Genomic DNA, 26,904 nt, shown 5'->3' with positions numbered 1-26,904 from the left:
TCAATATCTGGTTTCTTATTTATTTTTTATTTTATTAAATTCCTTTTGACTGGTTTTTATTGATTCAAAGTAATTGAGATAGTCCAATGGCCATTAACAGATTTGGATTGATTAATTTAGTCATAATGCTATCTAATAATCCTAAAGATTAATGAACATATAAAATTGAAATTAAAAAAAGAAAAAGATAAAATATGCACAGATGCATACAAGCATAAAAATACATTTCTATCATTTATAACTTGTACTTGATCCAAGAAAATTCTGTAAACACTAAGGCAGCATCAATCACTCATTTTCATAGACTCAAAGAACTACGCATTTTATTTTAATGAAAATTAAAATTTAATTGGTTATTTTAATGTAATATTAATTAATGGTGCTATGTTGAAAGGTGAAGTAAAGTTTGGCTTTTGGTGGTGCTTTCAGGAGCAGTACAAGACACTTTGTTACAGCTTTTTCTGATTTTAAGCAGGGCCAATTTTCTTCCAGGCCTGTAGAAGCTATTGCTCTTTGGGAAGCACTCTTTTGGCTATGAGATCACCATACATTGAAGTTGTGTTTTGATTTAAGTCATTACCTGTACAAGACTAAGAAACAAAAACTATTAAAGAAGAAAACCATAATTATTGCATTGAGATCTTATGATGCATTTTTAATAACATTTTATTGGTTTTACCAGAAATTCTTGTATTCTAATTTCATACAGAGAATATCTAAGATCAATTTGTTATTTTTGTTCCATATGAAAACATCCCATTTATATTAGAGAAGTTGTTATTGTTGTTTTTTTTTTTTTTTAAATCTTTTTATTTATCATCTTAGAAAAACACATCTTTAAGATTCATTTGAGCAGTCCATGACATATACCCAATTAATATAAAGAACTAAACAGTGAAAAACTAAAGAGATGAGACTCTATAGCCAACAAAGTTAACAATGCAATAAAAATTTCTAAATCAGAACAAAAATAAAAGAAGTACACAAATGGTGAAGAACAAAAGGGGAAATCACGATCTCTAACCAATATAATCCATTGCTTCAAGTTTTGATTTTATTTCTGCAACATAACTGCTATCCTCCTCCAAGAGAAGGACCCTGACGCCCTTTAAAAAATCCTTCCAAACCACATCATGAAAACATTATACGCGTCATCATCTTCAAAACACATGACCAAATTATCTTACAAATAACCATCTATCCAAGAATTTACGATATTTTACTTATCATCCAATTACCCAATCAACATAAGGTAGGAAACTTTTTCAACCAGTCCACCTACACATTTAGAGAAATACAATCAAGAGAATGACTAATGTTATATAATATAATCAAGAGGAATACTTTTCCCAGCTCTAAAATTAATTGGGACTCTAAAGATAAAGTGACCTAGGGGAAAAAAGTCTAAAATCGAATATAAATCAAAGTTCTCATACTCTAAATTGAAAAAGACTACTGAGAATGAATAATGGTAAGTATTCATAAATTTAAAGTGATTTTTTTGTAAGAAATGATAACGCATTAAAACAGATAACCCCAACTAAGGCCAAAGTGCGAACCCCATTGGATGGTGAAGTAAGCTCCCATTCATCATCTATTGCACTTCCACCCATCATGCCAGGCTAGATAACCTGCTAACTGAAATATTTAAACACTTTTGGTCAAGCTACTATACTTCTAAAAGTAAAGAGCAGAGCAGAGAGCTTCATGTTATCAAGAACAACTTATTTTACCCAGAGTAAAATTTTCTTTATAATAAATGCATAGAGACACACTGTTAACTTTAACTTCCAAAACCTCCGAATCAACCAATAGTCATCAAATAATTGGTACTCTCAAGTCTCAAGATAGAGTGAGCTAGGGAAAAAAGTCTAAATTGAATATAAATCAAAATCCTTACATTCTAAATGTAAAAAGATTATTGAGCATGAATAGCATTCATAAATTTAAAGTATTTTTTTATTATATAAGAAATGATAACACATGAAAACAGAGATAGGTAAAAGTCTCAAATTATGATACCATTATTCACTTGGACATCCACACAAACAGGTTGAGTGCAAAATAAAAATTATCTAGATAATCAAGAAAACTCATCATTGATTCTATACGTTCCAACCAAAAAAATATCAAAACAAATATCTATTATATATAATGGACAGGTTTATATTAATTTTATTGAAATTTCTCAACTATCCCCTCTTATACTTCAATTTTTGCTCAACAAGGAAAACCAATTCAAGGAAATTGAGAAATAAAATCCAAAGTTAACCTAAAGTCAACAAATATATAATTTTCACTCTAATCATAAAGATCAGATCGATGCCTCAAACAGCAGATGACCAAGTTAGGAGCTTAAAAATATAGAGCACATTCTTAAGTCAGCTATCTGCCAAAATGGTTCCCAATGGAATCCATTGCTTTTCTATGCGCCTAACAATAGAATACTATCTCCTTCCCCCAGAGAAGAGAGTTTCCTAGAAGTGAGAATTTGACAAATCCTGATCTTTACCATTATGCTCTCTTCTCACAATAAGTACATAACAAATGAAAGCTTTGACAAGAAAAGCTTTGAGGCCAAAGTTGCTTTAATTTGGGCTAAAGGGTTCACAGTAAATGCATTAAGAAAAACGGGAATTGCCTGAATCAAGCCTCTTTCTAAGATCAAAAGGCATATAACTACCTAAAATCTACAAATTGCACAAAATAGTGAAATGAGATTTTTTTTTTTTTTTTTCCTGAACTAGTGGAATGAGAAATTCTATAAAAATCAAAATAGCAATAAAATACTTATATCGTTATCAATAACTAATCTTATTAATCACAACCTCAAATATGACTGAATCCAGAAAGAACAATTCAAAAAGATCCCAAAAAAAATAAAGAAGGCCAGACATGAAAGTAATTACATGAATCATAATATCAAGAAGAAAAACATAGACAAATAGCAAAAACTTTTGCCTAAAATGATAAGACGCTTCTATCATTGTACTAATAATAAAGTTAATTAGAAGTTAAACCTCAAAATCAAACATTTAATTAAGAATATGTAGGTGAATCAGAAGCAAATTTACAGAACAAGCATAACAAGGTGTTATGGAAAGTCAATCACTATATTATTTATTTGTATATTCTGTATTCTGTATTTCTATTTAAGATTTCTTATTTAGGATTTCTTCCTAATTAGCAGAACACAATTATAGGAATCAATTGTATATATATACCCATGTACAGATTAATTGAAATTAACGAGAATCATCTCTTTCTACATGGTATCAGAGCAAGTCATCTATCTAGGGTGACTATTTGTTCTCACCACCCAGCTCAGGAGAGACCTTGGCCGCCGACCGACTGTTTCAACTCCGATCAACATCGCCGGCGTCGCCTCAACCCCCTCCTTCCACCACTGTGTGTTGTTGCCTGATCCAGTACACCATTAAATGACTTCTTAGGTTGGGCTCTCAGATCCTATTTCGGTATTTACTTGATTTGTGACTTTGGATTATTTTGCTGCTGTAAACACTTTGGATTAGCATTTTGGTTAGTTTTCTTTGTCTCAACAAATGGCAGACAATAAGAATATTATTTCTGATATGATTCCGGTGATGACTAAGATCACGGAACACAAACTTAATGGTTCGAATTATCTAGATTGGAGTAAGACTGTTAGGGTCTATTTGCGTAGCATTGATAAGGATGATCACCTTACTCAAGATTCACCTACTGATGATATACGACAAACTTGACTAAGAGAGGATGCTCGGTTATTTTTGCAACTTCGGAAATCGATTCACAGTGAGATAATTAGTTTAATTAATCACTGTGAATTTGTTAAGGAATTGATAGATTACTTAAATTTTTTGTATTCTGGTAAAGGGAATATCTCACGTATTTATGATATTTGTAAGGCATTCTACCGTGCTAAGAAATAGGATAAGTCTCTCACGACTTATTTTATGGATTTTAAACGGGTATATGAGGAACTTAATGTATTGTTGCCTCTTAGTCCTGATGTGAAAGTTCAGCAGGCCCAACGGGAGCAACTGGCTGTTATGAGTTTTCTTGCAGGCCTTCCTTCACAGTATTAGACTGCTAAATCTCAGATTCTCTCCAGTTCTAAAATTTCCTCTTTGCATGAAACGTTCACAGGAGTCCTTCGTACAGAAAGTACACAATCTTCACAACCTGCCAGTAGTGCTCTTATTGGCCATAATCCAAATGAACAACAGGATAATAGAAGAGGAAGTAGAGGAGGAATTACAAGCAACAGAAGTAATCAGCGTAATGGAGAGGCTAGTTCTAATCAGGACTCAAGAGGAGTCATTTGTTATTATTGCCATGAGTCTGGCCCTACAAAATATAATTGTCCGCAACTTCAGAGGAAAAATCAGCGATCACAGATGGCAAATATGGCAGTAGAGGATTCTACAATATCTTCCTCTGAGAAAACTATTTTGGTATCTGCAGAGGATTTTGCACAGCTTTCCCAGTATCAGGCATCTCTAAAGCCTACCAGTTCCCCTGTCACTGCGATCGCTGAGTCAGGTAAATTCACTACATGCCTTGTGTCTTCCTCATCCAAATGGGTTATTGATTCTGATGCGACAGATCACATGACAGGTAATTCTAGTCTTTTATCTGCTTTTCAGTCTAATCTCACTTCCTCTACGGTTACTTTAGCTGATGGTTCTACTTCTTGTGTCACGGGTTCTGGAACTGCGAACCTGACTTCGTCAATTTCTTTGTCATCTGTTTTGTGTCTACCAAAATTCTCTTTTAATCTACTTTCTGTTAGTAAACTTACTCGTACCTTAAATTGTTCTGTTTTCTTTTTTCCTGATCAGTGTTTATTTCAGGATCTTACGACGAAGCAGATTTATTGGTAGAGGACGTGAGTCAGGTGGTCTCTACATTCTGGAAATCATGTACCGCGGTCGCTTATTTGCTCCAGTACCTTAACATCTCTTGAAGCTCATTATAGATTGGGTTATCCTTCTTTGTCTACCATGAAGAAGCTGTGTCCTCAGTTTCAGTCTTTATCAGTACTAGAATGTGAGTCGTGTCAGTTTGCAAAACATCATCGTTTGCCTTCTGTGTCTAGAGTCAATAAACGGGCTTCATCCCCTTTTGAGTTAGTTCATTCTGATGTTTGGGGTCCTTGTTCTGTTACTTCTAAAACTGGATTTCGTTATTTTGTTACTTTTGTTGATGATTACTCTCGTGTTCCTGGTTATATTTAATGAAGAATCGTTCTGAGTTGTTTTCTATCTTTTGTGCCTTTTGTAATGAAATCAAAACTCAATTTAATATTTCTGTGCGCATGTTAAGAAGTGACAATGCCAAAGAATACTTTTCAGCACAATTTTAGTCTTATATGACACAAAATGGCATTCTTCATCAGTCTTCCTGTGTGGATACCCCATCCCAAAATGGCGTGGCCGAAAGAAAAAATTGGCATCTTCTTGAGGTAACTCGTGCTCTTCTTTTTCAGATGAAAGTTCCTAAATACTTTTGGGCGGATGCAGTTTCTACGGCATGTTTTTTGATCAATCGTATGCCGTCTTCTGTCCTTAATGGGGATATTCCTTATACAGCTTTGTTTCCTACAAAATCTTTGTTCTCTGTTGAACCCCGTATTTTTTGTTGTACCTGTTTTGTGCGTGATGTTCGTCCACAGATTACTAAATTGGATCCAAAATCTCTCAAATGTGTCTTCCTTGGATACTCCCGGCTCCAAAAGGGGTACCGCTGTTTCTCTCCTACTCTTAATCGTTATCTTGTTTCTGCAGATGTCACATTTTTTTAGTCCACTCCATTTTTTCCTACATCATCTGTGTATGAGAGTCAAGAAGAGGAGGATGATCTCTTAATATATACTGTCCAACCAATGTCTAGTCCTCTCCCACAGCCTGATCCTTCTGCCTCTAGACCTACTCGACCTCCCGTTGTTCATGTTTATTCCAGGAGATTGGAGATTCCTGACTCAAATCCTTCACCAGCTACTTCGTTGGGAGATCCTGTACCTCATACTGATCATGATTCTGATCTAGACTTACCCATTGCTCTTCGTAAAGGTAAACGTTCATGTACTTGCCCTATCTCTTCTTTTGTTTCTTATAATCGTCTTCTTATTCTCGGTGTTTTGTTACTTCTTTAGACTCTGTTCCTATCCCTAATACTGTTGGTGAGGCACTGTCTCATCCTGGCTGGTGTGCTGCTATGAAAGAGGAAATAGAGGCTTTAGATGCTAATGGTACATGGAAACTGTTGCCTTTACCCACTGGTAAGAAAACTATTGATTGCAAATGGATATTTACAGTAAAGGTAAATCCTTATGGTTCTGTGGCTAGGTTAAAAGCTTGTAGCAAAAGGATATGCTCAGACATATGGGGTTGACTACTCTGACACTTTTTCTCCTGTAGCTAAACTTACTTCTGTTCGCTTGTTTATCTCTTTAGCAGCTACATATGATTGGCCCCTGCACCAATTGGATATCAATAATGCTTTTCTTCATGGTGATCTTCAGGAGGAGGTGTATATGGAGCAACCACCTGGGTTTGTTGCTCAGGGGGAGTTGGGTAAAGTTTGTAGACTTCGAAAGTCTCTTTACGGCTTGAAACAAAGTCCTAGGGCCTTGTTTGGGAGATTCAGTGAAGCAGTACAGGAATTTGGTATGCAAAAGAGTAAGTGTGATCACTCAGTATTTTATAGGCAATCTGAGGCTGGTCTAATTCTACTGGTAGTCTATATGGATGACATTGTCATCACTGGGAGTGACTCTGCAGGTATTTCATCTCTTAAAACCTGCCTCCAAACCCAGTTTCAGACCAAAGACTTGGGATTGTTAAAGTATTTCTTGGGTACTGAAGTTATGAGAAGAAGGGTATTTTCTTGTCTCAAAGAAAATATGTCCTCAATTTATTGACAGAGACAGGAAAATTAGGTGCTAAGCTTTGTAGTGCACCAATGACTCTAAATTTGCAACTGTTAGCAGGGGATAGTGAGTTGTTTGAAAATCCAGAGAGATACAGAAGATTTGTAGGAAAATTGAACTACCTTACAGTCACTCGTCCTGACATTGCTTATGCCGTTAGTGTGGTAAGTCAGTTTATGTCTTCTCCAACTGTTGCTCATTGGGAAGCCTTGGGACAAATCTTGTGTTATCTGAAGGGCGCTCCAGGAAGAGGTTTGTTATATGGTAATCATGGGCATTTGAATGTTGAATGTTTTTCAGATGCCGACTGGGCTGGATCTAAGGTTGACAGGAGGTCAACTACTGGATATTGCATTTTTGTTGGAGGAAATTTAGTGTCTTGGAGAAGCAAGAAGCAGAGTGTAGTTTCTCGATCTAGTGCTGAATCCGAATACAGAGCCATGGCACAATCAGTATGTGAGGTAATGTGGATACTTCAATTACTAGATGAGACAGGTTTTAAGACCTCCCTGCCTGCAAAATTGTGGTGTGATAATCAAGCTGCTCTCCATATTGCTTCTAATCCGGTGTTTCATGAGCGGACCAAACATATTGAGATTGATTGTCACTTTGTTTGTGAAAAGATTCAACAACAGATCATCTCAACAGAACACATCAAAATTGGAAAGCAATTAGGAGATATTTTTACAAAAGCTCTGAATGTAGCTAGGATTGACTACATTTGTAACAAGTTGAGCATGATTAACATCTATGCTCCAACTTGAGGGGGAGTGTTATGGAAAGTCAATCACTATATTATTTCTTTGTATATTCTATATTCTGTATTCCTATTTAGAATTTCTTATTTAAGATTTCTTCCTAATTAGTAGAACACAATTATAGGAATCAATTGTATATATATACCCATGTACAGATTAATTGAAATTAAGGAGAATCATCTCTTTCTACACAAGGAATGATTAAATCACCTGCAAGTGAGTTTTAGAACCGAGAGGGAATTTCTCCTTGGCATGGATTCTTAGAGCTTTGCAATCTCCTCCATATCTTAGAGACGTCTCCACATCTTTGGTATAAGCCTAATCTGCATCAGAAAAATTCCAGAACCATACCCTAACAAGTACCAACATAGATTGAAATCAAGTTGCCTTGCTTATCCATAGTGCTACCAATGAAGGTGAGTTGGCGCACGTGCAACCTAAAACCACTACGTTTGTTATGAGACAGACTGAAGGTAAAAAAATTCACAAACAATGCTAGTTTAGGGCATGAAGCACCACTTCAAATTACTGCCATTTCTTGTTTAGTGCAGCAGTTTTGGCAATTCACTGTCTACTTGTAGAATTGTAGAAGTTTGAATAGTGGTTTAAATAAATGTTAATACCTTTTCTTAATTTGTTTGTAATGGTTTTGAACTGCTACTAAACTGTTGCCACGTATATTCAATGGCAACAGTTTGGATAAATTTCAACAACAGTCCCTGAATTTATATAGTTGTAACACTACAGTCCTTTAACTTTAAAATGTAACATAAAACCCCCTAAACTTTCAAATTTTGCACAGTAAAATGCCTCTGACTTTCAATTACTGATTTTTCAATTAGAAACTGATGTAAATAGCTCATGCATGACACTTAGTTAATATTTATCTCTTCTCTTTTATGCAAAGTATAAAATAATTCTTTTTACACATGAAAAATTATTCTGTCTATAGAGAGAAAGGATTCAATTCACACATGGCTTGAGAGAGAAAAGAGAAATACTGACTAAGCTCCATGCTGAAACTGTCCAAGTCAGCGTCTAACTGAAAAACTGGTAATTAGAGGTTAGAAGGATTTTACTGTGCAAAAATTGAAAGATGATGGGGTTTTATGTTACATTTTTAAATTGAGGGACTGTAATGTTACAACTAGATAACTTCAGGAACATTTGTCAAAATTTATCCCAACAGTTTTACTATTGTTTTGTTGCTAACAGTCTGTTACCTAAAGTCCACTACGTAGTAGTGTTGGCATATTCTATCTTTTTAGCATGAATAAGGAACAAAAAGCTACAAACTCTGAATTGATACTAGAATTCACACTATAAAACAATTCCATGCAAAAGAATGCTAGTACAGAGTAAGTAACAATAGTCAAATGCCTTTAATTGAGTTTGAAGTGAATAGTAGTCAAAGCTACATTAATAACAGAAAGCTACTAAAACTTAGTAGAGTCACTCTAATTGAAAAGATGCTCACACAACTAATGATCTTAAACTAAGTCAGCAACCTATATAGTGATTCAACGACAATTAAACAAGCACTGCCCTGCACAATAAGGAGTACATAGCATCACTTATTCCAACTTCTAATCCATTTGTATCATGGAGAAGTGACATGGTTTGTGATTCTGCTAGAGCACCTAACTGGAGTAACCATACAGAACTAAGATATATTGATTGAAGAGGCCACAAAAACAAAATGTCACACTCACATAGATACGGCTAAGCTAGACAAAAATCCAAAGCTGGTAAAAAATAAAATATAATAATAATAAACATCCAAGAACCATCCTTTTTCTTGACAAGATGTACTGGAGAAAAATAAGGATTGGTGTTGGGTTATATGACCTCATTTTGTAACATTTCATCCACCAATTTCTCTATTTCTGTTTCTGAAAATGAGAATACCTATAGGGCCTAATATTCACAAGTTCTGTTGTTTGTACGAAGGGAAAAGAATGATTGTGACTTCTGAATGGTGGCAAGGTCTTTGGATCTTCAAAAATACACTAATACTTATTTAATAGATTCTACAATTCAACTGAATTAGTATCAGGAGTACTTGAAACAACATTACCTACTACAATAATTGAAAATGTAGTTAAAGGTGACTATGACACTTGCACACATAATAAAGGAGTTTGAAAATTCTTCCCTTGCTTCTGTAATAGCTGATGATAACTCAAACAATTTAGTAGCTTGGATTGAGACCCCATATCACTAACTCCCTGCAATATTATCTCCTTCACATCCTTCTTGAAACTGATTTTAGAATATTATAAATCAAATAATGTGGGATTAAATCGTTTAAGCCAATCAACTGCTTTATCTGCAGTAGTAACCAATTTAAGCCAGAATTACATAATTGAATCTTGATAACCAAATCTAAAAGTAGAGATAAGAATTCCACATATCTACCCATAAATCATTGCAACAATATTAGCTTTCTGAGAAGAAAAAAACAATGATAGAAATGTCTCCACTTGGTGGATAACTGCAAGTTTTCATTCAATTCAATCACAATAATTGTTCTCTCTTGTATACAATTGAGGGTGGAATGAAGAAAATAAGTGGAAAAATAATAACTAGCTAGTTGAAAGCCAACCAATGTTGACTTTTTTAACAGCCTAACCAACCAAAACTAGCTAAAAATTGAAAACTAGTTACTAAAAATTAACTAACTAAATTTGAAGTTCTAGATCCTTGAATGTAGACTCCATCTGATATACATGAATTTGTTTTAGCTGAGGGCCTTCTTCCTATTCTCACACTTCACACTTCCTACAACAGAAAAAAGATTGTTTCCCCCTACACTTCCTACACCAAATAAAAGGAAATTGCACAAAAAGATACATTAATATAATAAATTCTAATTACTTAAAGAAATAATAGCTTATAAAATTCTAGAAGCACATACCTACAAAAATAAATTATCTATGCATAATGTTTTGTATATGGTCACCAAAAACAATGGAAAACACTGTGTTGTTACAATTTCGATAAATTCTTCCTTCGTATAATCCTTGCTATCAGTTTGATGTATAATAGGATTTCGTGACTTATCTTGATCACAGTAGTAATGATGAAAAGACCTGAGAAAGTGAAGGAGATCATAGCCATTATTTGTTCTCAATCTAGACCGCCCACACATATCATTAAAAAGTCGTCGCATCGGTGTATCGATAGGAATATTAGAAGACCAATCAACAAATTTGATACCGAATACAACATTTCCAACCCAATTGTGGATGAAATCGCTTTTTCTATTAAATGTGTGCACATCAGTCGTTGCATGTTTAGCTCGAACCCAACATTCCTCGTAAAACATAAATCTCCTTTGCCATGGCCACAATGCTGGATGATTCTTCACGAATTCCATTGGAATAACATTTTTATGTCTATCAGTCATGTGTAACATATTAATGCTGTCAATTAGGTTAATCCAATCAGAAGGTAACTCTTTAATCTCTTTACCAAGTATGGTATGACAAATTATGCTAGCCAACTCGGTCATATCAGCATCTTTGGATTTCTCTTTCAAATCACTATTTTTCTTCTCTGACTTATCATCATGCACGATAAAAACTTTAACGATGTCCCTCACATATGCACCTAGATAGCACTTCATTCCAAATTTCAACAAAAAGTTCTTATGATTATGAAGATAACCATGAATCCCATTCTTATCATGAAATTCTATGACAGCTATTATCACGCCCTGCACTAATTGCACCGTATCTAATGTGGGCCATTCTGAGTTCCAATTAATAGATGCCACCTTGTTGTTACTTTTAGCAGGATCCAAATTCCATGTGTGGTGCTTGCTTGACCACCTAGCATTAGTGTTGTGTTTAATCAACCATTCTTCAAGATTATAATCGTATGACTCATTTACACATACATTCTTCCTTTGAGTAGTCATCACCTGAGGAAAATTAAAGAAAACTTGTTATAGCAATTCAATTTAAATTAATTTTAATTTCCAGCTGTTATTTTTCAATAAAATAAACAACTCACTAGTTAGATATTAATCTAGAAAAAGTGATCTAACACATTGAAGAAGCCCCAACTCAATGAAACAAGAACTCACTACCCATATTCATTTCAAAATATCAAAACATCCCAGCAATTATGAAAGGTAGATCTTAAAAATATATAGTAAAAACATTATATTAGACATGGGTGGATGCATGTTTTATGCATATACAAAACAATCATTTCCCCAAATTCAACAACTTTTAGGTTAAGAAAGAAAAAAAAAATAACAGTCAGAAGCCTTAAAGTGCAAATGGATCCTTCCCATTTATAAACTAAACATCCGATTTGAAAATAAGCATATAATAACTAAACAAGTATCTTTAATATATAGGGCCACAAATCATAAGCACAAACTATCAAACCATCTAATTATATATTTTGCTCCATCAAACTATTAACCACTTCTATGTATGGAATGATATAGGGTTTGTCCAAAAACATCAATAACTATTAGTGTTCAAGACAAATCAAACTAAAGATTTGCAAAAATTATTTCTAGCATTCAACAGCAGGACATAACAATAAAAAACAAGGTACCATCTCTCAGCCAGCAATTAAAATTCAACAAATGGATATTCAAAAATTCATTTTTAAGGCAATACAACAACCCACAAGCATTTATTTGCAATGGTATTTAAACAAGAAATTATACCTTCACCTATCCTGGCACAACATATGGATACAGAATGGATTGCAAAAGGGCATGGACTTTCAACGAGGCACTAGAATGATGAAAATCAACACTAGCTGAGGTTACCTACTAGCATTAATGAGTCTAGCCAAAAAAAGCAAATGGGGAGAACGCCATGTGACTTGAAATTGACGAAATAACTGCTGTGGTGAAGTCAAAACCAAGAAGAACTAGCAGGCAAGTCGGGTCTGCTATTTCGACTAAGCGAAGATTGCTGCGTGAGCAAGGAGAAAGGAATGGGTGGGAATATAGTAAATGAAATGGGTAGAAATCAAAGAAAAGAAAGATAATGCATAGGTTGAGTTCAGTAGATGAAATAGGTAGAAATCAAAGAAAAGAATGATGATGCAGGGGCAAGGGCAGGGGCTATGACTTGCAAGAGAAAGAGAGCGATTGAGGTTAAAGATGGGTAGGCGCTAGGGTAGGTCTAAGCTGTTAGGGGTGCCCACGGTTCAGGAACCGCCGATTACGGTTCCTGAACCGCTAGTTCAGATTCAATGAAATCATAAACCTGAACCAAACCTTTATGGAACAGTTTGAAAGACGGTTCCTGAACCGCCGGTTCTGGTTCGAGTCCCGGTTTAAAACGGTTTAAAGGACGATTCGAAAAATAACGATTCGAGACAGTTTGAAGGACGGTTTGAAAGCGGTTTAGAGGCAGTTTAAGAGCGTCTTAAAGGAAAAAAATTAGAGGAAAATTTTATTGATTTAGAATTTAAGTTATATTTGTAAAAATATTTTAATTTTTCTTATAAATCTTTCAATCAAAATAAAATAAGAAAAAAAAGAATGAATATGACTTATTTTTAAGAAAAATTTAATAAGTAAAGACTTGAGCTTATTAAAAAACTAGAGATGAAATTAACTTTTTATAAAAAAAAAATTAGAAAAAGGTGCATGAACTTAATTTTGCCTATGTATTCCTTTAGGATTTAGGAGAATCAAAATTTTCAGTTATAAGTTGAGAGAAGGGAGATTAAGGTGGTTTGGTCATGTGAAGCGTGGTCATACAAAAGCTCCAGTTTGACAAGTAGAGCATATTGGGTTAGAGGATAGAAAGAAAAGAAGAGGTAGACCTAAACTGACTTGGAGGAGAGTAGTACAATATGACCTAAAAGCATTACACGTTTCCGAGGATTTAACCCAAAATCGTTTAGAGTGGAGAAAGAGAATCTATATAGCCGACCCCAATAAATTTTTGGGATAAAAGCTTAGTTGAGTTGAGTATTACTTTCCATTTTTTAAAAAATTATATGATAATTGATAATTAAAAAAGTATAAAAGAAAAAAAATTAAAATAGAGGGTATTGAAAATTTCATTCAAGATATAAAATAATAATAGAGTAATTGAGATAGTATTAAAAATTTCAGTGAGCATATAAAATAATAAAGAAGGGAAATTGTGAAAGTACTGAGAATTAAAAGGAGTGTTAGAAAATAATTATTTAGAAAATTTGAGAGAAATTGAAAGAGTATTAAGAATTAAAGAGAGCATAGAGAATAATTGTGTTGAGAATTAATGATATATATATATATATATATATATATATATAAGAGTAGAGTGAGGTATTTATTGAATTTTTTTGTATTTAAATCGCCGGTTTAGTCCAGTTCGGAACAGTCGGTTCAATTCGGTTCGGAACCGCCGATTCACAGTTTCTAACAAATATGAACCTAAACCAAACCGTAGAAGGACGGTTTCGGTCCGATTCAAAGCCGGTTCCGATTTTGACCGCTTTCGATCCGATTTTGACCGAACCGGTTCTGGTTCGGTTCCAGTTCGAAACCGGACCGTGGCCACCCCTATAAGCTGTAATGGTGATGTGCCTATGAGTCTTGGGTTCTGTTTTAGCAGTTGCTCCTAGGAATCACCCGATGCTAAAATTGAGGAATGAGTTGTGACACTCACTAGAAAAAGGGAAAATGCTAGGAAAATTGGTCTGATTATGGAAAAGGAGATTCTCTATTTTGGTGCTAAAAAAACGGTGAAAGGGAGGTTCGTTCTTTTAAGAAGGCTGAGGAGGTTTAGTATAACAAGAATTAAATATTATTATTATTATTATTATTATTATTATTATTATTATTATTGAGGGACGAACTGTAATAGTCGCTTGAAAAGGAGAAAATGCTAAGAAAATAGAAAAATTATATAATAAAATGGTGATTCCATATAGTCAATCCTATATGGAATGACAAGCAAATAAAATTTAGACACATGAATAAATCTACAAATAAAAAAAGTGGACCCCAAAATAAGTAACTACCAAACAGTTTTTTTTTTTTTTTTATAACTAAATTTATCTACATGTTAACTTGTCAGTAGTTTGCCATTCTATCGACGCATCCTACATGAAATCACTGAATTACTATATAATTACTCAAGAAAATGGGTCTGATTATGGAAGAGAAGATTCTCAAGCAAGCGCAGGTGCCTTCTATTTGCACTCAAACAAAGTAAATTTACTTTTCTTTTCTTAACCGTTGATATGCTTGGAGACATTTTATGCTAGCTATAACTGACTACCTATTAAGCCAATATCAAACTTGTTTTCTAGGGGGGAGCACTCGGTCGGTTCGGTTCCAAATCGAAACAAACTAGAAAAACTGAATAACCGAATCAATGAAAAAAATAGACCAAACCAAACCGACCTTCAAAGAATAACCAAACCAAACAGAAAATAGACGGTTCGGTTCAGTTCGGTTGCCATAAACTAAAATCTTTACAAAATTACATAAAAATCAGTTTACTCCTAAGAAATAAATATAAATAATACATCAAAATCCATAAAATTATAAATTCATCCAAAATCTATAAAATTATAAATCAATACTAAATGAGAGTGCACATTCCATAATATTATAACTTTAAACTACATAAAAGTCCATAAGATTAAAACACTACACATTACCAGTTTACTACATAAAACTCCACACAACACAATATTACATAGAAGTCTATAACTATAATGAATTAAAATCCATAAATAAAAATTCATAAGGATAAGCCAGCATCACAGAATCAAAAAATGACTAGTCCACCATCATAGTATCACAAAAATTACTAATCCAACATGACAACATCACAAAAATGGCTAGTCTAATTGATAAAAATAAAATAAAGGAAACCATCTAAACATTTATGCCCAGCCTCATTTAGGAATATTCTACAAATGAAATAAAGTATGAACAGGACCACATCAAACTAAGAAGTAAAAACCATCAAACCAGTGAAGTCTCTCAAACCTCAAACAAAAACTATCTTAATTGGAGAGGTCATTTTAAAATCTACATTGGATGAAGGCACAATCTATTCAAACAATAACCCATTTGTACAAAAATAGATGAAGAAAATCAACAATAGAGTATAGAAAAATGGGAATGGGAGCTCACTCACCAGCACTCAGGAGGTGTAACCTTCGAATGGCCTTCCAAGGGATAACAAACGCACTAGAAAGAAAGGAAGAAGAGAGGCGAGGCGAGTGGGACTAGCGATTGGGAGAAAAGGAGAGGAGAAGAAAGAAATGCAATGGGAGTGAAGTGATAGTAGCACCAAGGAGAACAGAATAGAATGGAGATAACAATCAGCAGAAACTAAGAAAGAGATAGGAAGGCCTGAATGGCTAAACCTGTAGGATTAAACGATACAAAAGGCCCAAGAACCTTAAAATGCAATCATTAGTTTACCTAGTCTGTTGTTCGGTTATAATGGGCAAGAAAATCGAATTGAAAACTGAATTTATTAAAAATTATTAATCGAACTAAATCGTTAGGACTAAAAAAGCAATCAATTAAAGTGAAATGGCGACGTTCGATTCAATTTATCAATTTAAACTAAATACTGCTCAGGCCTAATGGACGCCCCTCTCCAATAGTTAGTTTTTTTAACAAACAAAATTTAGAGAAAAATTAAGATTTTAAAACTTATTCTATTTTTTAAAACTTATTATTCTATTTAATAAAAATAAATAAATAAATCTATATGAATTTTTTTAATTATATTTAAATAATTTAATTTTAATAATTTTTCTTAATTTTAGAATTTAGTTATAAATTTATTCAATAATCAAAATTGAAATTCTTACAATTAAAATATTATTTTATAAACAAAATTATAAATCCATATATGTGAATCTCACAATTAAAAGAAAAATTGAATATCAACTTTTTGATATTACGAAAATGCATTATTTTAGATTTTTTTTTATTTTTTTCTTACTTTTTCTACCACTAATTTATTATCCTTTTGTACTACAGAATAACAATTAAATCTTAATATTAAATTAATTAAAATTGATTATGTATTTTTTTACTTTAATGCTTAATATTAATTGCTAATATTTAATTGCATTTTAATAATTTATATATCAAATTTTTAATTTTTTAAAATCATTAATTATTCAATACTTTTTGGCATTGATTCTCATTAGTAGAGTTAAAATAGAATGACAATTGTTTTTAAATTTGACTTGATCAATTTTTTACAAATTTGATATTGTGCAAGACAGCGATGAAAAAAAAATATCTTTGCCTTGAATTCTTTTAACCTATCAAATAGTAGTATATTATTATTTTTTATTTAAATTATTTTTTTTATGTATTAAAGTATTTATGCGTAAAATTTACATTCCTAATTTATAATTTATATTTTTAATAAATAAATTTATATTATATAATTATAAATTAAAATAAAAAGAAAAATTCTAGTTAGAAAGCTTGCTTTATCCCAATTTTCTATGGGATAAGTACAGAGGGACTAATTCCTGCACCCGACTCGTAGTCATTCCAAAGTTGATAAAATATGTTATGAATAAATTTATCATTCATTAACATGTTAATTCAATATGTGGGCATTTCTGTATTTTTATTTTTCATTGCAATTTATTGATGAGTCTTTGGCATTGGTTTTGATTCAAATTACCATGGCAATTATTAAATCATAGTTCTTTTACTAAGAAAATAAATGCCTTAAAGGGTATAAGTGTAAAATTATAACATTTTTATATTTTTTTAAAATATTTTTGACAAATTTTGTGAATTATAAGATTCCTATATGCTTTTTTTAAATATAAATGAAGAAGTGATTTGTGAATATATAAAAATAGTTTTATTTTTATATTATTTATAATGTTAAATTGAATATTATAATATACTATTATAAATAATTTTTTATATAATGCATGGAAAAGAATTCTAACTTTTTTTTTTGTTAAGATTTTAACTCTTTTCGAAATAGATATAAAAATTTTGTGATGAACAAAATTTATTCTTAAGTTATAATTTAGTATTTATATTTTTTTATCACAATTTTTTATAATTTAAAATATATTAGACACCGTTATTTAATAATATTGAGTTACAATATATATATATATATATATATATATATATATATATATATATATATATATAATTAAGCAGTAAAAATAATAATTTAAATATTAAAATATGTCAGATATTTTTATGAAATTATATTCTTTTTTGAGTATTAATTTTCTCAATATTAATTTAATTTTATTTTAAATAATTAAATTTAACACACATACATATATATAAATAAAATTATTATAAATTATTAAACATTTAATATAGGGATTGTGCATGGTTCATAGGATTTTAAATCAAATCAAAAAATCATACTAAATATCATTGAAAAAAAAATTGTTATTGTAAGAACAAAATCATGTAGAACTAAACTTATATTTATTATTTTAATTTAGTTCTGATTCGTCATAAGAACGAACTTACTAGAGCAAATTGTGTAAAACATTCCATGTGTATCTTCGAAGTATTAATAAAGATGACCATCTCACTAGTGATCTGTTACATACTATAGGGGGAGAAAGAGGAATAATGATAAGTAGTGTTAGTCTTGGGTGGTTAAGGAATTGGAGGGAAAGATACTTTACTAGCAACAAAATCTGTTGTAGGCGATTATGCCATTCTGTTAGGATGCAGTTACACTGCTCTTGTATGAAGGAGAGAACTTATGTAGTAAGGCATTCCAAGAATCAATAACATAATACATTTCTCTCTTGTACTCTTCTATTCTCTTCTCATCCAATCTGTTCTCTTCTCATCTCATCTTTCTTCTCTGTTCTAAGTTCCAATCTCTATCTAGAGATTGTATCAGATCTGGTCCATAACAATTTGATATCAGAGCTAAGTTGTGTGAGGCATTAGCTTTCTTTTTGGATTCGAAACACTGTGAAGATGACTAGATCTGGAGCAGTTACTCAGGAATCAAGGATCTCTAATTTGGAGGAAGTTATTAAGGCTTTGCAAGAGGAAACCAGAAGGAATAAGGAGGAATTGAAAGAAGAAATTAAGCAAAGTGTGCAACAAGGAGCTCAACAAGGTATAATTGATACCAGAAATGTTCTTCTGGAAGAATTGTGATACAAAATTAGGGGAAATCTACTTGACAAAGGCAGAGGAATGCATCAGGGTGACAATAAGGAAGCCGGTGCCTCTGCTGCCACTATTGAGGGAAGGGGAATTCTTCCCACATCAAAGGAGAACAATAATGTAACTCAGAATGGTGATAACAATAGCTCTGGATCTGCAACTGATGTGGAAGGTATGTCCAAAATTTTGCCCGAAGTTAAATTGATTACTTTTAATGGCAAAGAACCTAAGGCTTGGCTAAGGAAATATGCTAAGTGTTTTGAGATGTATGGGGTTCCTGAGGAAGGGAATAGCAAGTTTATTCTTGATAGAAAGAGCTGATGCATATCATAATTGGATTAAGGGTGATGGAGGTCATTCTTGGAGAAGATTTTGAGAAGGAATTGTGTTGCAGGCTTGGGGATGAATGATTAGGAGATGTAGTCGAAGAATTTATGAGATTAAGGCAAGAAAGCACTCTTGAAGAGTATCAAGATAGATTTGAAGATGGAGAATCAGATTGGAATGACTTATGCCTAACCTAGGGGAAGCTTATTATTATTATTTTGATCGAGCATTATTAGTGGATTAAGGAATGACATTGACCCATGGTTAAAATGATGAAACTAGTTAATCTTTCCCAAGCTATTGAGGTTGCAAGATTGCAAGAACAACTCATAAATTCTACCAAGAAACCTACTCCTTACTCTAGAGCCTACCAAGCTAATTTTAGATCTAACACTTTCTCACCTTCAGCACCTTTCACCTATAAATTTAATCAACATTCTCAAAGTTATCCCTATGCTCCTAAACCTCCTATTACAGACCAGAATGCCAATTCAAAACAATCAAATTCTGTGCAGAAAACCTTAACTACTACCAGTCAATCTTCTGTAAATCAACCCTGTCACTAAGACTAATTCCATCAATTCCACTAATCCAAATTCAATTAGGCAACCCAGGCCCTGCTTTAAGTGGAGAAAAATACAACCCTCGCCATCAATGTAAACAGAAAACATTAATGTCCTTGCAAGTGACTAAGAAGGAAAGAGAAATTTTCCTATTGCAGGGAAATGAAGAAGAGGAGGAAGAATGACATGATGCAATGGAGGGAGATGTACCTGACAATGATAAGGCAATAACTCTTTCAGTTCATGCTTTGGAGGGAATTCAAAGGATTGAAACTATTAGGGTTATTGGCAAGTTTCAAAACAGGGAATTTTCCTAATTCTGGTGGACAATGGAAGTACCCATAGCTTCTTGGATACCTAACTGCAAATTTTTGTTAAGGTAGCAGATGGTAGAAAAATTGGTAGTACTTGTATTTGCCTGCATTTAGCTAAAAGATTCATCAATATCCTTTCAGCTTTGACTTCAGGTTATTAGAAATGGGCAATTTTGATATGATCCTTGGAGTTGATTGGCTTAAAACACTTTAATCCGATTTTATTTGATTTCCAGTATTCTAAAATCAGTTTCAAGAAGGATGGAAAGGAGATAATATTAGTTAGTGACATGGAGTTTCAATCCAAGCTACTTAATTGTTTGAGTTTTCAGCTGGTCTAACAAAAGCAAGGGAAGTATTTTGAAACTCCTTTATTCTGTGTGGAAGTGTCTCAATCACATTCAATGCATTTTAAATTAATAGGTAATGTTGTTTCAAATACTCCTGATACTAATTCAGTTGAATTAAAGAATCTATTAAATAAGTATCAGAGTATTTTTGAAGATCCAAAGACCTTGCCACCAATAAGAAGCCACAATCATTCTATTCCCTTTGTACCAACAGTATAACCTGTGAATATTAGGCCCTATAGGTACCCTCATTTTCACAAAGCAGAAATAGAGAAATTGGCGGATGAAGTGTTACAAAATGAGGTCATACAACCCAACTCCAGTCCTTATTCTTATCCAATACTTCTTGTCATGAAAAAGGATGGTTCTTGGAGGTTTTGCATTGACTATAGAACGTTAAAGGACCTCACTATCAAAGACAAGTTCCCAATTCCAATAATTAATGATCCTTTAGACAAGCTTCATGGTGCTTTAATCTTTTCTAAGATTGATTTAAAGGCAGGTTACCACCAAATCAGGATGAGTCCACCTGATATTCATAAAACAGCCTTTAGGATGCATCATGGGCATTATGAATTTACTGTTATACCCTTAGGGCTAACAAATGCCCCTACCACTTTTCAGGCTATTATGAATCACATATTTCAGCCCTATTTGAGGAAGTTTGCGTCAGTATTCTTTAATAATATCCTCATATATAGTTCATCATGGGAACAACATTTGCGACACTTGGAATTAGTTTTTGAAGTGTTGAAACAACAACGATTGTATGCCAAACTCAGCAAGTGTTCATTTAGCAAAATTGAGATGGATTATTTGGGCCTTAATACATCTGGAAGGGGGGTTGCCATAGACCCTGCCAAGATTCAGGCTGTTACATCTTGGCCAACCCCTAAATCAGTGAAAGAATTGAGGAGTTATTATAGAAAATTTGTCCACAATTATGGTATAATCAGTAAACCTCTTATTGATATGTTAAAAAAGGATGCTTTCCAGTGGACTGATGCAGCTCAATATGCACTTGATAATCTTAGAACAATCATGTCTCAAGCACCAGTATTAGCACTTCCTGATTTCTCTAAGCCATTTACTTTTGAAATAGATGCTAGTGGTTCTAGGATGGAGGCAGTCTTGCAACAGAAAGGGCATCCCATTGCATATATCTCTACGGCATTTGGTTCCAAAACAAATGCCTTGTCAGTCTGTGAGAGAGAGTTGTTGGCCATTACTTTTGCTGTCTCCAAGTATAGACATTACTTGGAGAAAGGTCCATTTTTTATTAAGACTAACTATGAGAGTATTGAGCACTTCATGGAGCAAATATTGCATATCAACTTGCAATTAAGGGGTGTTTCTAAATTATTAGGGCTGCAATACAACTATACAAGATTTTGTATAGAAAGGGTGTAGATAACGAAGTTGCTGATGCTTTGTCTAGAAAACGTGCAGTAGCATATGCTGAATTACACTCTTCATGCCTCCTTGCAGTTTACTTGGATGACTCAGTTGTCTCACAATTATGATGGGGATCCTCAAGCTGCAGAATTAATATCTCAGCTTTCAATAGATGAGTTGGCTCATCCTGGGTACTCTTATAAGGATAGCCTTTTGCTTTATAAGGATAAGCTGTATGTAGGGAGTAATAGGAGTTTAAAAGAGCATCTACTGGCTCTTTATCACAATTCTCACTTTGGGGAACACTCCAAAATTAATGCCACTTTTGTAAATAATAATCTGCAGCGAAGAAGTATCTCAAGTTGTTGGAACTGGATTTTAAAATACTATACAGGAAGGGTATTAAAAATAAGGTAGTAGACGCTTTATCCAGGAGGTCTATTGATGTGCGCACCCATTTTTATTCTATGTATTCAGTGGTAATTCTTTCTTGGATGCAAAAGTTGATTGCTATTTATAGGAGAGCCTCTGATTTAATTAAGAGGCAGTCATTGGGTAAGGATGTTGTTTCTGCGTATTAGGTGAAAAATGGGATTCTATATTACAGAGACAAAATGTATGTGGGAGTTAAAACCAATTTAAGGCATGTGTTGATGGAATCCTATCATAGTTCAGTTGTACAAAGTCATTCAGGTGTCCATTATACCTATTTGAAATCTCTCTCTCTCTCTCTCTCTCTCTCTCTCTCTCTCTCTCTATATATATATATATATATATATATATATATATATATATATATATATATATATATATATTTTTTTTTTTTTTCTTTTTTTTTTCTTTTTTTTTTCTTTTGGCCTAGAATGTTTAGTGATGTAACACATTGAGTTAGTACTTGTGAGACTTGTGCTATATGTAAGAGGGAACATTGTGCGTATCCAGGGTTGTTACAGCCTCCACCTATTCCTACTCAAGCATGGCAGCAGGTGTCTATAGATTTTATTGAAGGCCTGCCTAAGTCAAAGGGGCATTATACTATTTTGGTGGTTGTGTGTAGATTCAGGTTTGCCCATTTTCTTCCACTGGCACACCCATTTTCTGCTATTTCTGTTGCTCAACTTTTCATGGATGACATTTTTAGATTGCATGGTCCTCCTCAAGTGATTGTTTCTGATAGGGACAAAGTGTTACTAGCTCATTTTGGCAGGAATTTTTTAAGAGCATGGAAGTTAAACTCAATTTTAGTTCTGCCTATCATCCTCAATCCGATGGGTAGACTGAAAGAGTTAATCAATGTGTGGACAATTATTTGATGTGCATGGTCCATTCAAAGCCCCCTAATTAGAGGTCTTGGTTGCCTACGGCAAAATGGTGGTGCAATTCATCTTCTCACGATGCTATTCAAATGACTCCATTTGATGCATTGTATGGGTATGCTCCTCCCACATTTCATGAAGAAGAAACTCGATTCATCAGTAGGGGCTCTAAGGAAGTTATTAAAAGAGAGGCAGCAGCTTAATCATCTATTGAAAGAGAATTGACAAGTGGCCTAGCACAGAATGACTCAGCAGGCTGACAAAAGGAGGACTGGGAGGGAGTTTGGTGTTGGGGATTGGGTTTATTTGAAGCTCCAGCTATACAGGCAAACTTCAATTGATGTAAGACAAGTCCTTGAGCCGCCTGCCAAGTTTTATGGGCCAAACAGAATTTTGGCAAGAGTTGGGAAGGTAACTTATCACCTGGATTTGCCTCCAACATCTGCTATTCATCCTGTTTTTTCATCTGTCTATGCTTGAGAAGAAGGTCGGAGATGGTGTTCTTGTTGCTACTGATTGGCCTATTATGGAAGATGATCGCATTCAAGTGGTTCCTGAACAGGTATTGTAGACTAGAGTTGTCATGAGAGGGGACCAGCACGTGGAACAAGGGCTTATAAAATGGCTTAATCTGTCGGCAAAAGACGCCACCTGGGATGATAGTGCTTTACTGAAGGCCAGTTCCCCGAAGTTCCACTTCCTTGGGGACAAGAAAATACCAGAGGAGGGGGTATTGTTACATATTATAGGAGGAAATATAAGAATAAGATGTGATTAGGAATTCTAGAAGAGTTGAGGGGTTATTAATTGGCAGGAAGCGTAACTAATTCTGTTGTGTTAGCTAGAATAGTCAGCTGAAGTAGTTACAAGGCAGTTATTGTTTATAAATACTTCAACTGTAACCTTGTTGTAATTCATTCCAAGAATTAGCAAGAATACACCATCTCTCTTCTATTCTCTCTTCTTTCTATTCTTACCTCTATTTCCCTATTTCTTTCTCTTAGGGTTTCATAAACCCTAACATAGAGCTTCCAGTGTTGCAAGAAGAACTACAGCAGGTAGCCCCTGAAAAACTATTGCAGTCAAGCGTTATCTCCAGGAACAGTCTACCAGTCTCACAAGTTCTCATCAAATGGCTTCACTATTCAGCAACATGGGAGGATGCCTCATTCATCATGTCCCAATTTCCAGATTTTGCACCCTTCTTGGGGCAAGAAGGTGCTAAAGATTGTTACATATGTGAGGAAAAAGTACAGAAGGAAGAAGTCTAGAGAATAGTTAAGAGGATGAACTGTTATAGAGGTAGTTAAGAGGAGTCATTTAGACAAGAACAGTTGTGACTACTCAGTTAGAATAACTGAAGCTAGCTGAAGCTGTATAAATAAGTAGAAAGAACACTTGAAATGATAACTGAAGTTCTCATCTCTCTAATTCTTTCTTCTCTCTATCTCTGCTATTATCTCTCTCTAAATTCTCTATTTCTTTTCTTCCTAGTTCTTTTCTTTCCCAATTACCTATAACTGCCTTATTAGGGATTCAAACCGTAACAAAGGAGAGGCAAGAAGGAAACAAACAATAATCGAATCTTACTTTGTCAGTTATCTTCTTGTTTCTCTTCATGCTCTCATGCTTCCAGTTATCTTCTTGTTTCCTCTTCATGCTCTCATGCTTCCAGTTATCTTCTTGTTTCCTCTTCATGCTCTCATGCTTCTCTCCCTGCACAACCATTATCAAATTCCAACAAAAGCCAAACAAAAATACTACACGAATAAAAAAGAAGCACTGAAGGATGTAACAGAGGAAATTTCCTCATATAAGCTAAAACCAAAATGATCCCATCAGAAAAGAATTACTGATGAGTTAAGCCATTTCAGCACAGTAACAAGTTGGATGGTTGTAAATAATCAAAGATGTATCATTTATAGTAACAAAAACACAAAATTAAAAGCTTACTGGGCTAAGGATATGGCAGCTAATGATATCACCCCTATTAATGAATGAAGTTTTGATCTCAAAACTGGCAGAATAAACAACATTTGGATAAAATTCGGATGCACTGCAGTTGGTTTCCTCGAAGACAAACAATTTAACAGTGCGGGAGTAATCATCTTGAATAGTAGCAGGAAATCCAAAACCACGAGGAGGAGATCCAGTGAGCAGATAACAGAAACGCCGATTCCCCAAGTGCAAAATAAAACTGCTACAATTCAACTTATGAAAAGAGTCGACTTCTTCCATCATTGATATAGTCTTAATTGGGACGCTGCTGAACATTCTTGGATTTTGGTCTACATTAGACAAGGGCCCTAACCTTAAGATACGGTTGTTGCGATATCCATGCAATCCATACAGGTATTTGCCGCTGCTATCTTCCCCAGCTGCAGTAAAAATGAGCATATCGTCAGTGGTAATCTTCTCTTTCTCCACCTTCGTCGAGGATGTCCATCCTAAGGTGTCCAGATTGAAGACTGAAAGTAACCAGAAACCGTCTGCATCCCTGCCAACAAAGAAAATAAACCTTCCGCCAACAAAGGAGAAGCGCCACCAGATCGGAATATCTATTGGCGGATCATCAAGAACCATCCATTTATCGCTCTCAGGATCAAAGCATTCAAAGAATCTGATAGAATTATCGATGGGCATCCCTTTCTCGTTATAACAAGGTAGAGTGAAGTCAAAAGCAATGCTGCTACTAAGAACAAAAATCTTACCATCAGCCACAACTGCACATGGATCACATTTTCCGGTGTTCATAGACACACCCCTTTTGATCGAACCTTTGCCGTCAATAGGGTCAAAGATATACACATCTTTTGGAAACCATTGATCAAAAGGAGGCCTGGGATCCTCCAAGTCGTGTTCCCCACCAAGAAAGTAGAATTCAGACCCCAACTGGACGGAGCACATTCCTCTGGGATATTCTTGTTCCGGAAATTCAAGAATCGCAGAGAGATGATGAGGTTCCGCTGTTTCATCTTTTGGGATCTTGATTTCAAACATAGAGAGAACCATTTCTCCACATCTATGACGCAACAACATGTAAATCGTTGTACTCATTTCCTCGGCGAATTCGGTTTTGATAAAGGAAGTTTAAACAAGGATAGGTTTGGAGCTAATCTTCAATTCGAAGTGTGAAGAATTTTCAGATGGAGGGCTAGGTTCACAATTGGCGCATCGAGACGAAGGAGGACAACATTGGGCAAAAAAACCCTAAAATGAAATAGGTAATTTAAAATTAATTATAATAATAAATAATTAAATTTAATTGATTAATAAAAATTAAAATTAATTTTAAAATAAGTAGAATTTTCTTTATGTTATTAATGATATTAAAAAAATTAAAAAACATTTAAATAAACTTAATTAGTTGGATTTAAAAGCTCTATTTTGATTAATTAAAAAATAATTTAACAATTATTTTTATTTTAAAAATTTTAAACTTTGTTGATTAGATTGATTTTCACTTAAATTTAAATTTTATTTTATTTTATTTAAAAATTTTTAATTCTATCTGTATTTAAATTTTATGTAATTAAATTTTTTAATATAATTTAAAATAAAATTTTATAAAATAATAATTATAGTTGTAAAATCAATTTTTTTCCCAAATCATTTTAAAAAAAATTGATCATTTTTTTAATAATTAACGAAGTACACAGAAATTCACCTTTTTTTGTAACATTTATATTTTATAAAAGCTTGTGTATTTCCAATCCAAATTCAAAAGTTTAACTTTATTTTTTATGATATTTTTCATTTGAGACCATTTTTTTTAACTGATTAATCATTGAATTTATAATTTATTTTTTATTA

The 26,904-nt window shown here is 33.6% G+C and overlaps 1 protein-coding gene across 5 annotated transcripts; it reads right to left on the bottom strand.

Annotated features, from left to right (window-relative positions):
* Positions 1-183: 183 nt before the first annotated feature.
* LOC110640929 (uncharacterized) lies at positions 184-26,307 on the bottom strand. Of its 5 annotated transcripts, none has more exons than XM_021831713.2 (4): positions 25,045-26,307; positions 24,682-24,807; positions 1,025-1,118; positions 184-590 (listed from the first exon to the last, which is right to left on the bottom strand). In XM_021831713.2, exons 1-4 carry the CDS (start codon positions 26,146-26,148, stop codon positions 577-579), a joined length of 1,338 nt encoding a protein of 445 aa, XP_021687405.2. In that variant the 5' UTR covers positions 26,149-26,307; the 3' UTR covers positions 184-576. The 5 variants fall into 5 exon arrangements, with proteins under 5 accessions (XP_021687405.2, XP_057997219.1, XP_021687407.2 ...); XM_058141236.1 differs by having other exon boundaries at positions 184-580; XM_058141235.1 differs by lacking the exons at positions 184-590; positions 1,025-1,118 and adding exons at positions 10,158-10,509; positions 10,610-11,617.
* Positions 26,308-26,904: the final 597 nt, after the last annotated feature.

This window comes from Hevea brasiliensis, chromosome 18 (assembly GCF_030052815.1).
Source record: "Hevea brasiliensis isolate MT/VB/25A 57/8 chromosome 18, ASM3005281v1, whole genome shotgun sequence".
NCBI classification, from domain to species: Eukaryota; Viridiplantae; Streptophyta; class Magnoliopsida; order Malpighiales; family Euphorbiaceae; genus Hevea; species Hevea brasiliensis.
The sequence above is the reverse complement of the archived record's forward strand: the minus strand, read 5'-3'. Positions and strand labels throughout refer to the sequence as shown.

Excerpts from the sequence above, each read along its gene's own strand:
- LOC110640929 (XM_058141235.1), bottom strand. The coding sequence starts at position 26,148 with ATGAGTACAACGATTTACATGTTGTTGCGTCATAGATGTGGAGAAATG. Across the intron at positions 24,808-25,044 it reads GCTGCCATATCCTTAGCCCA|GGAGAGAAGCATGAGAGCAT; the intron begins GTAAGCTTTTAA and ends ATGGTTGTGCAG. Across the intron at positions 11,618-24,681 it reads ACAAGAAGATAACTGACAAA|GTGATGACTACTCAAAGGAA; the intron begins GTAAGATTCGAT and ends AATTTTCCTCAG.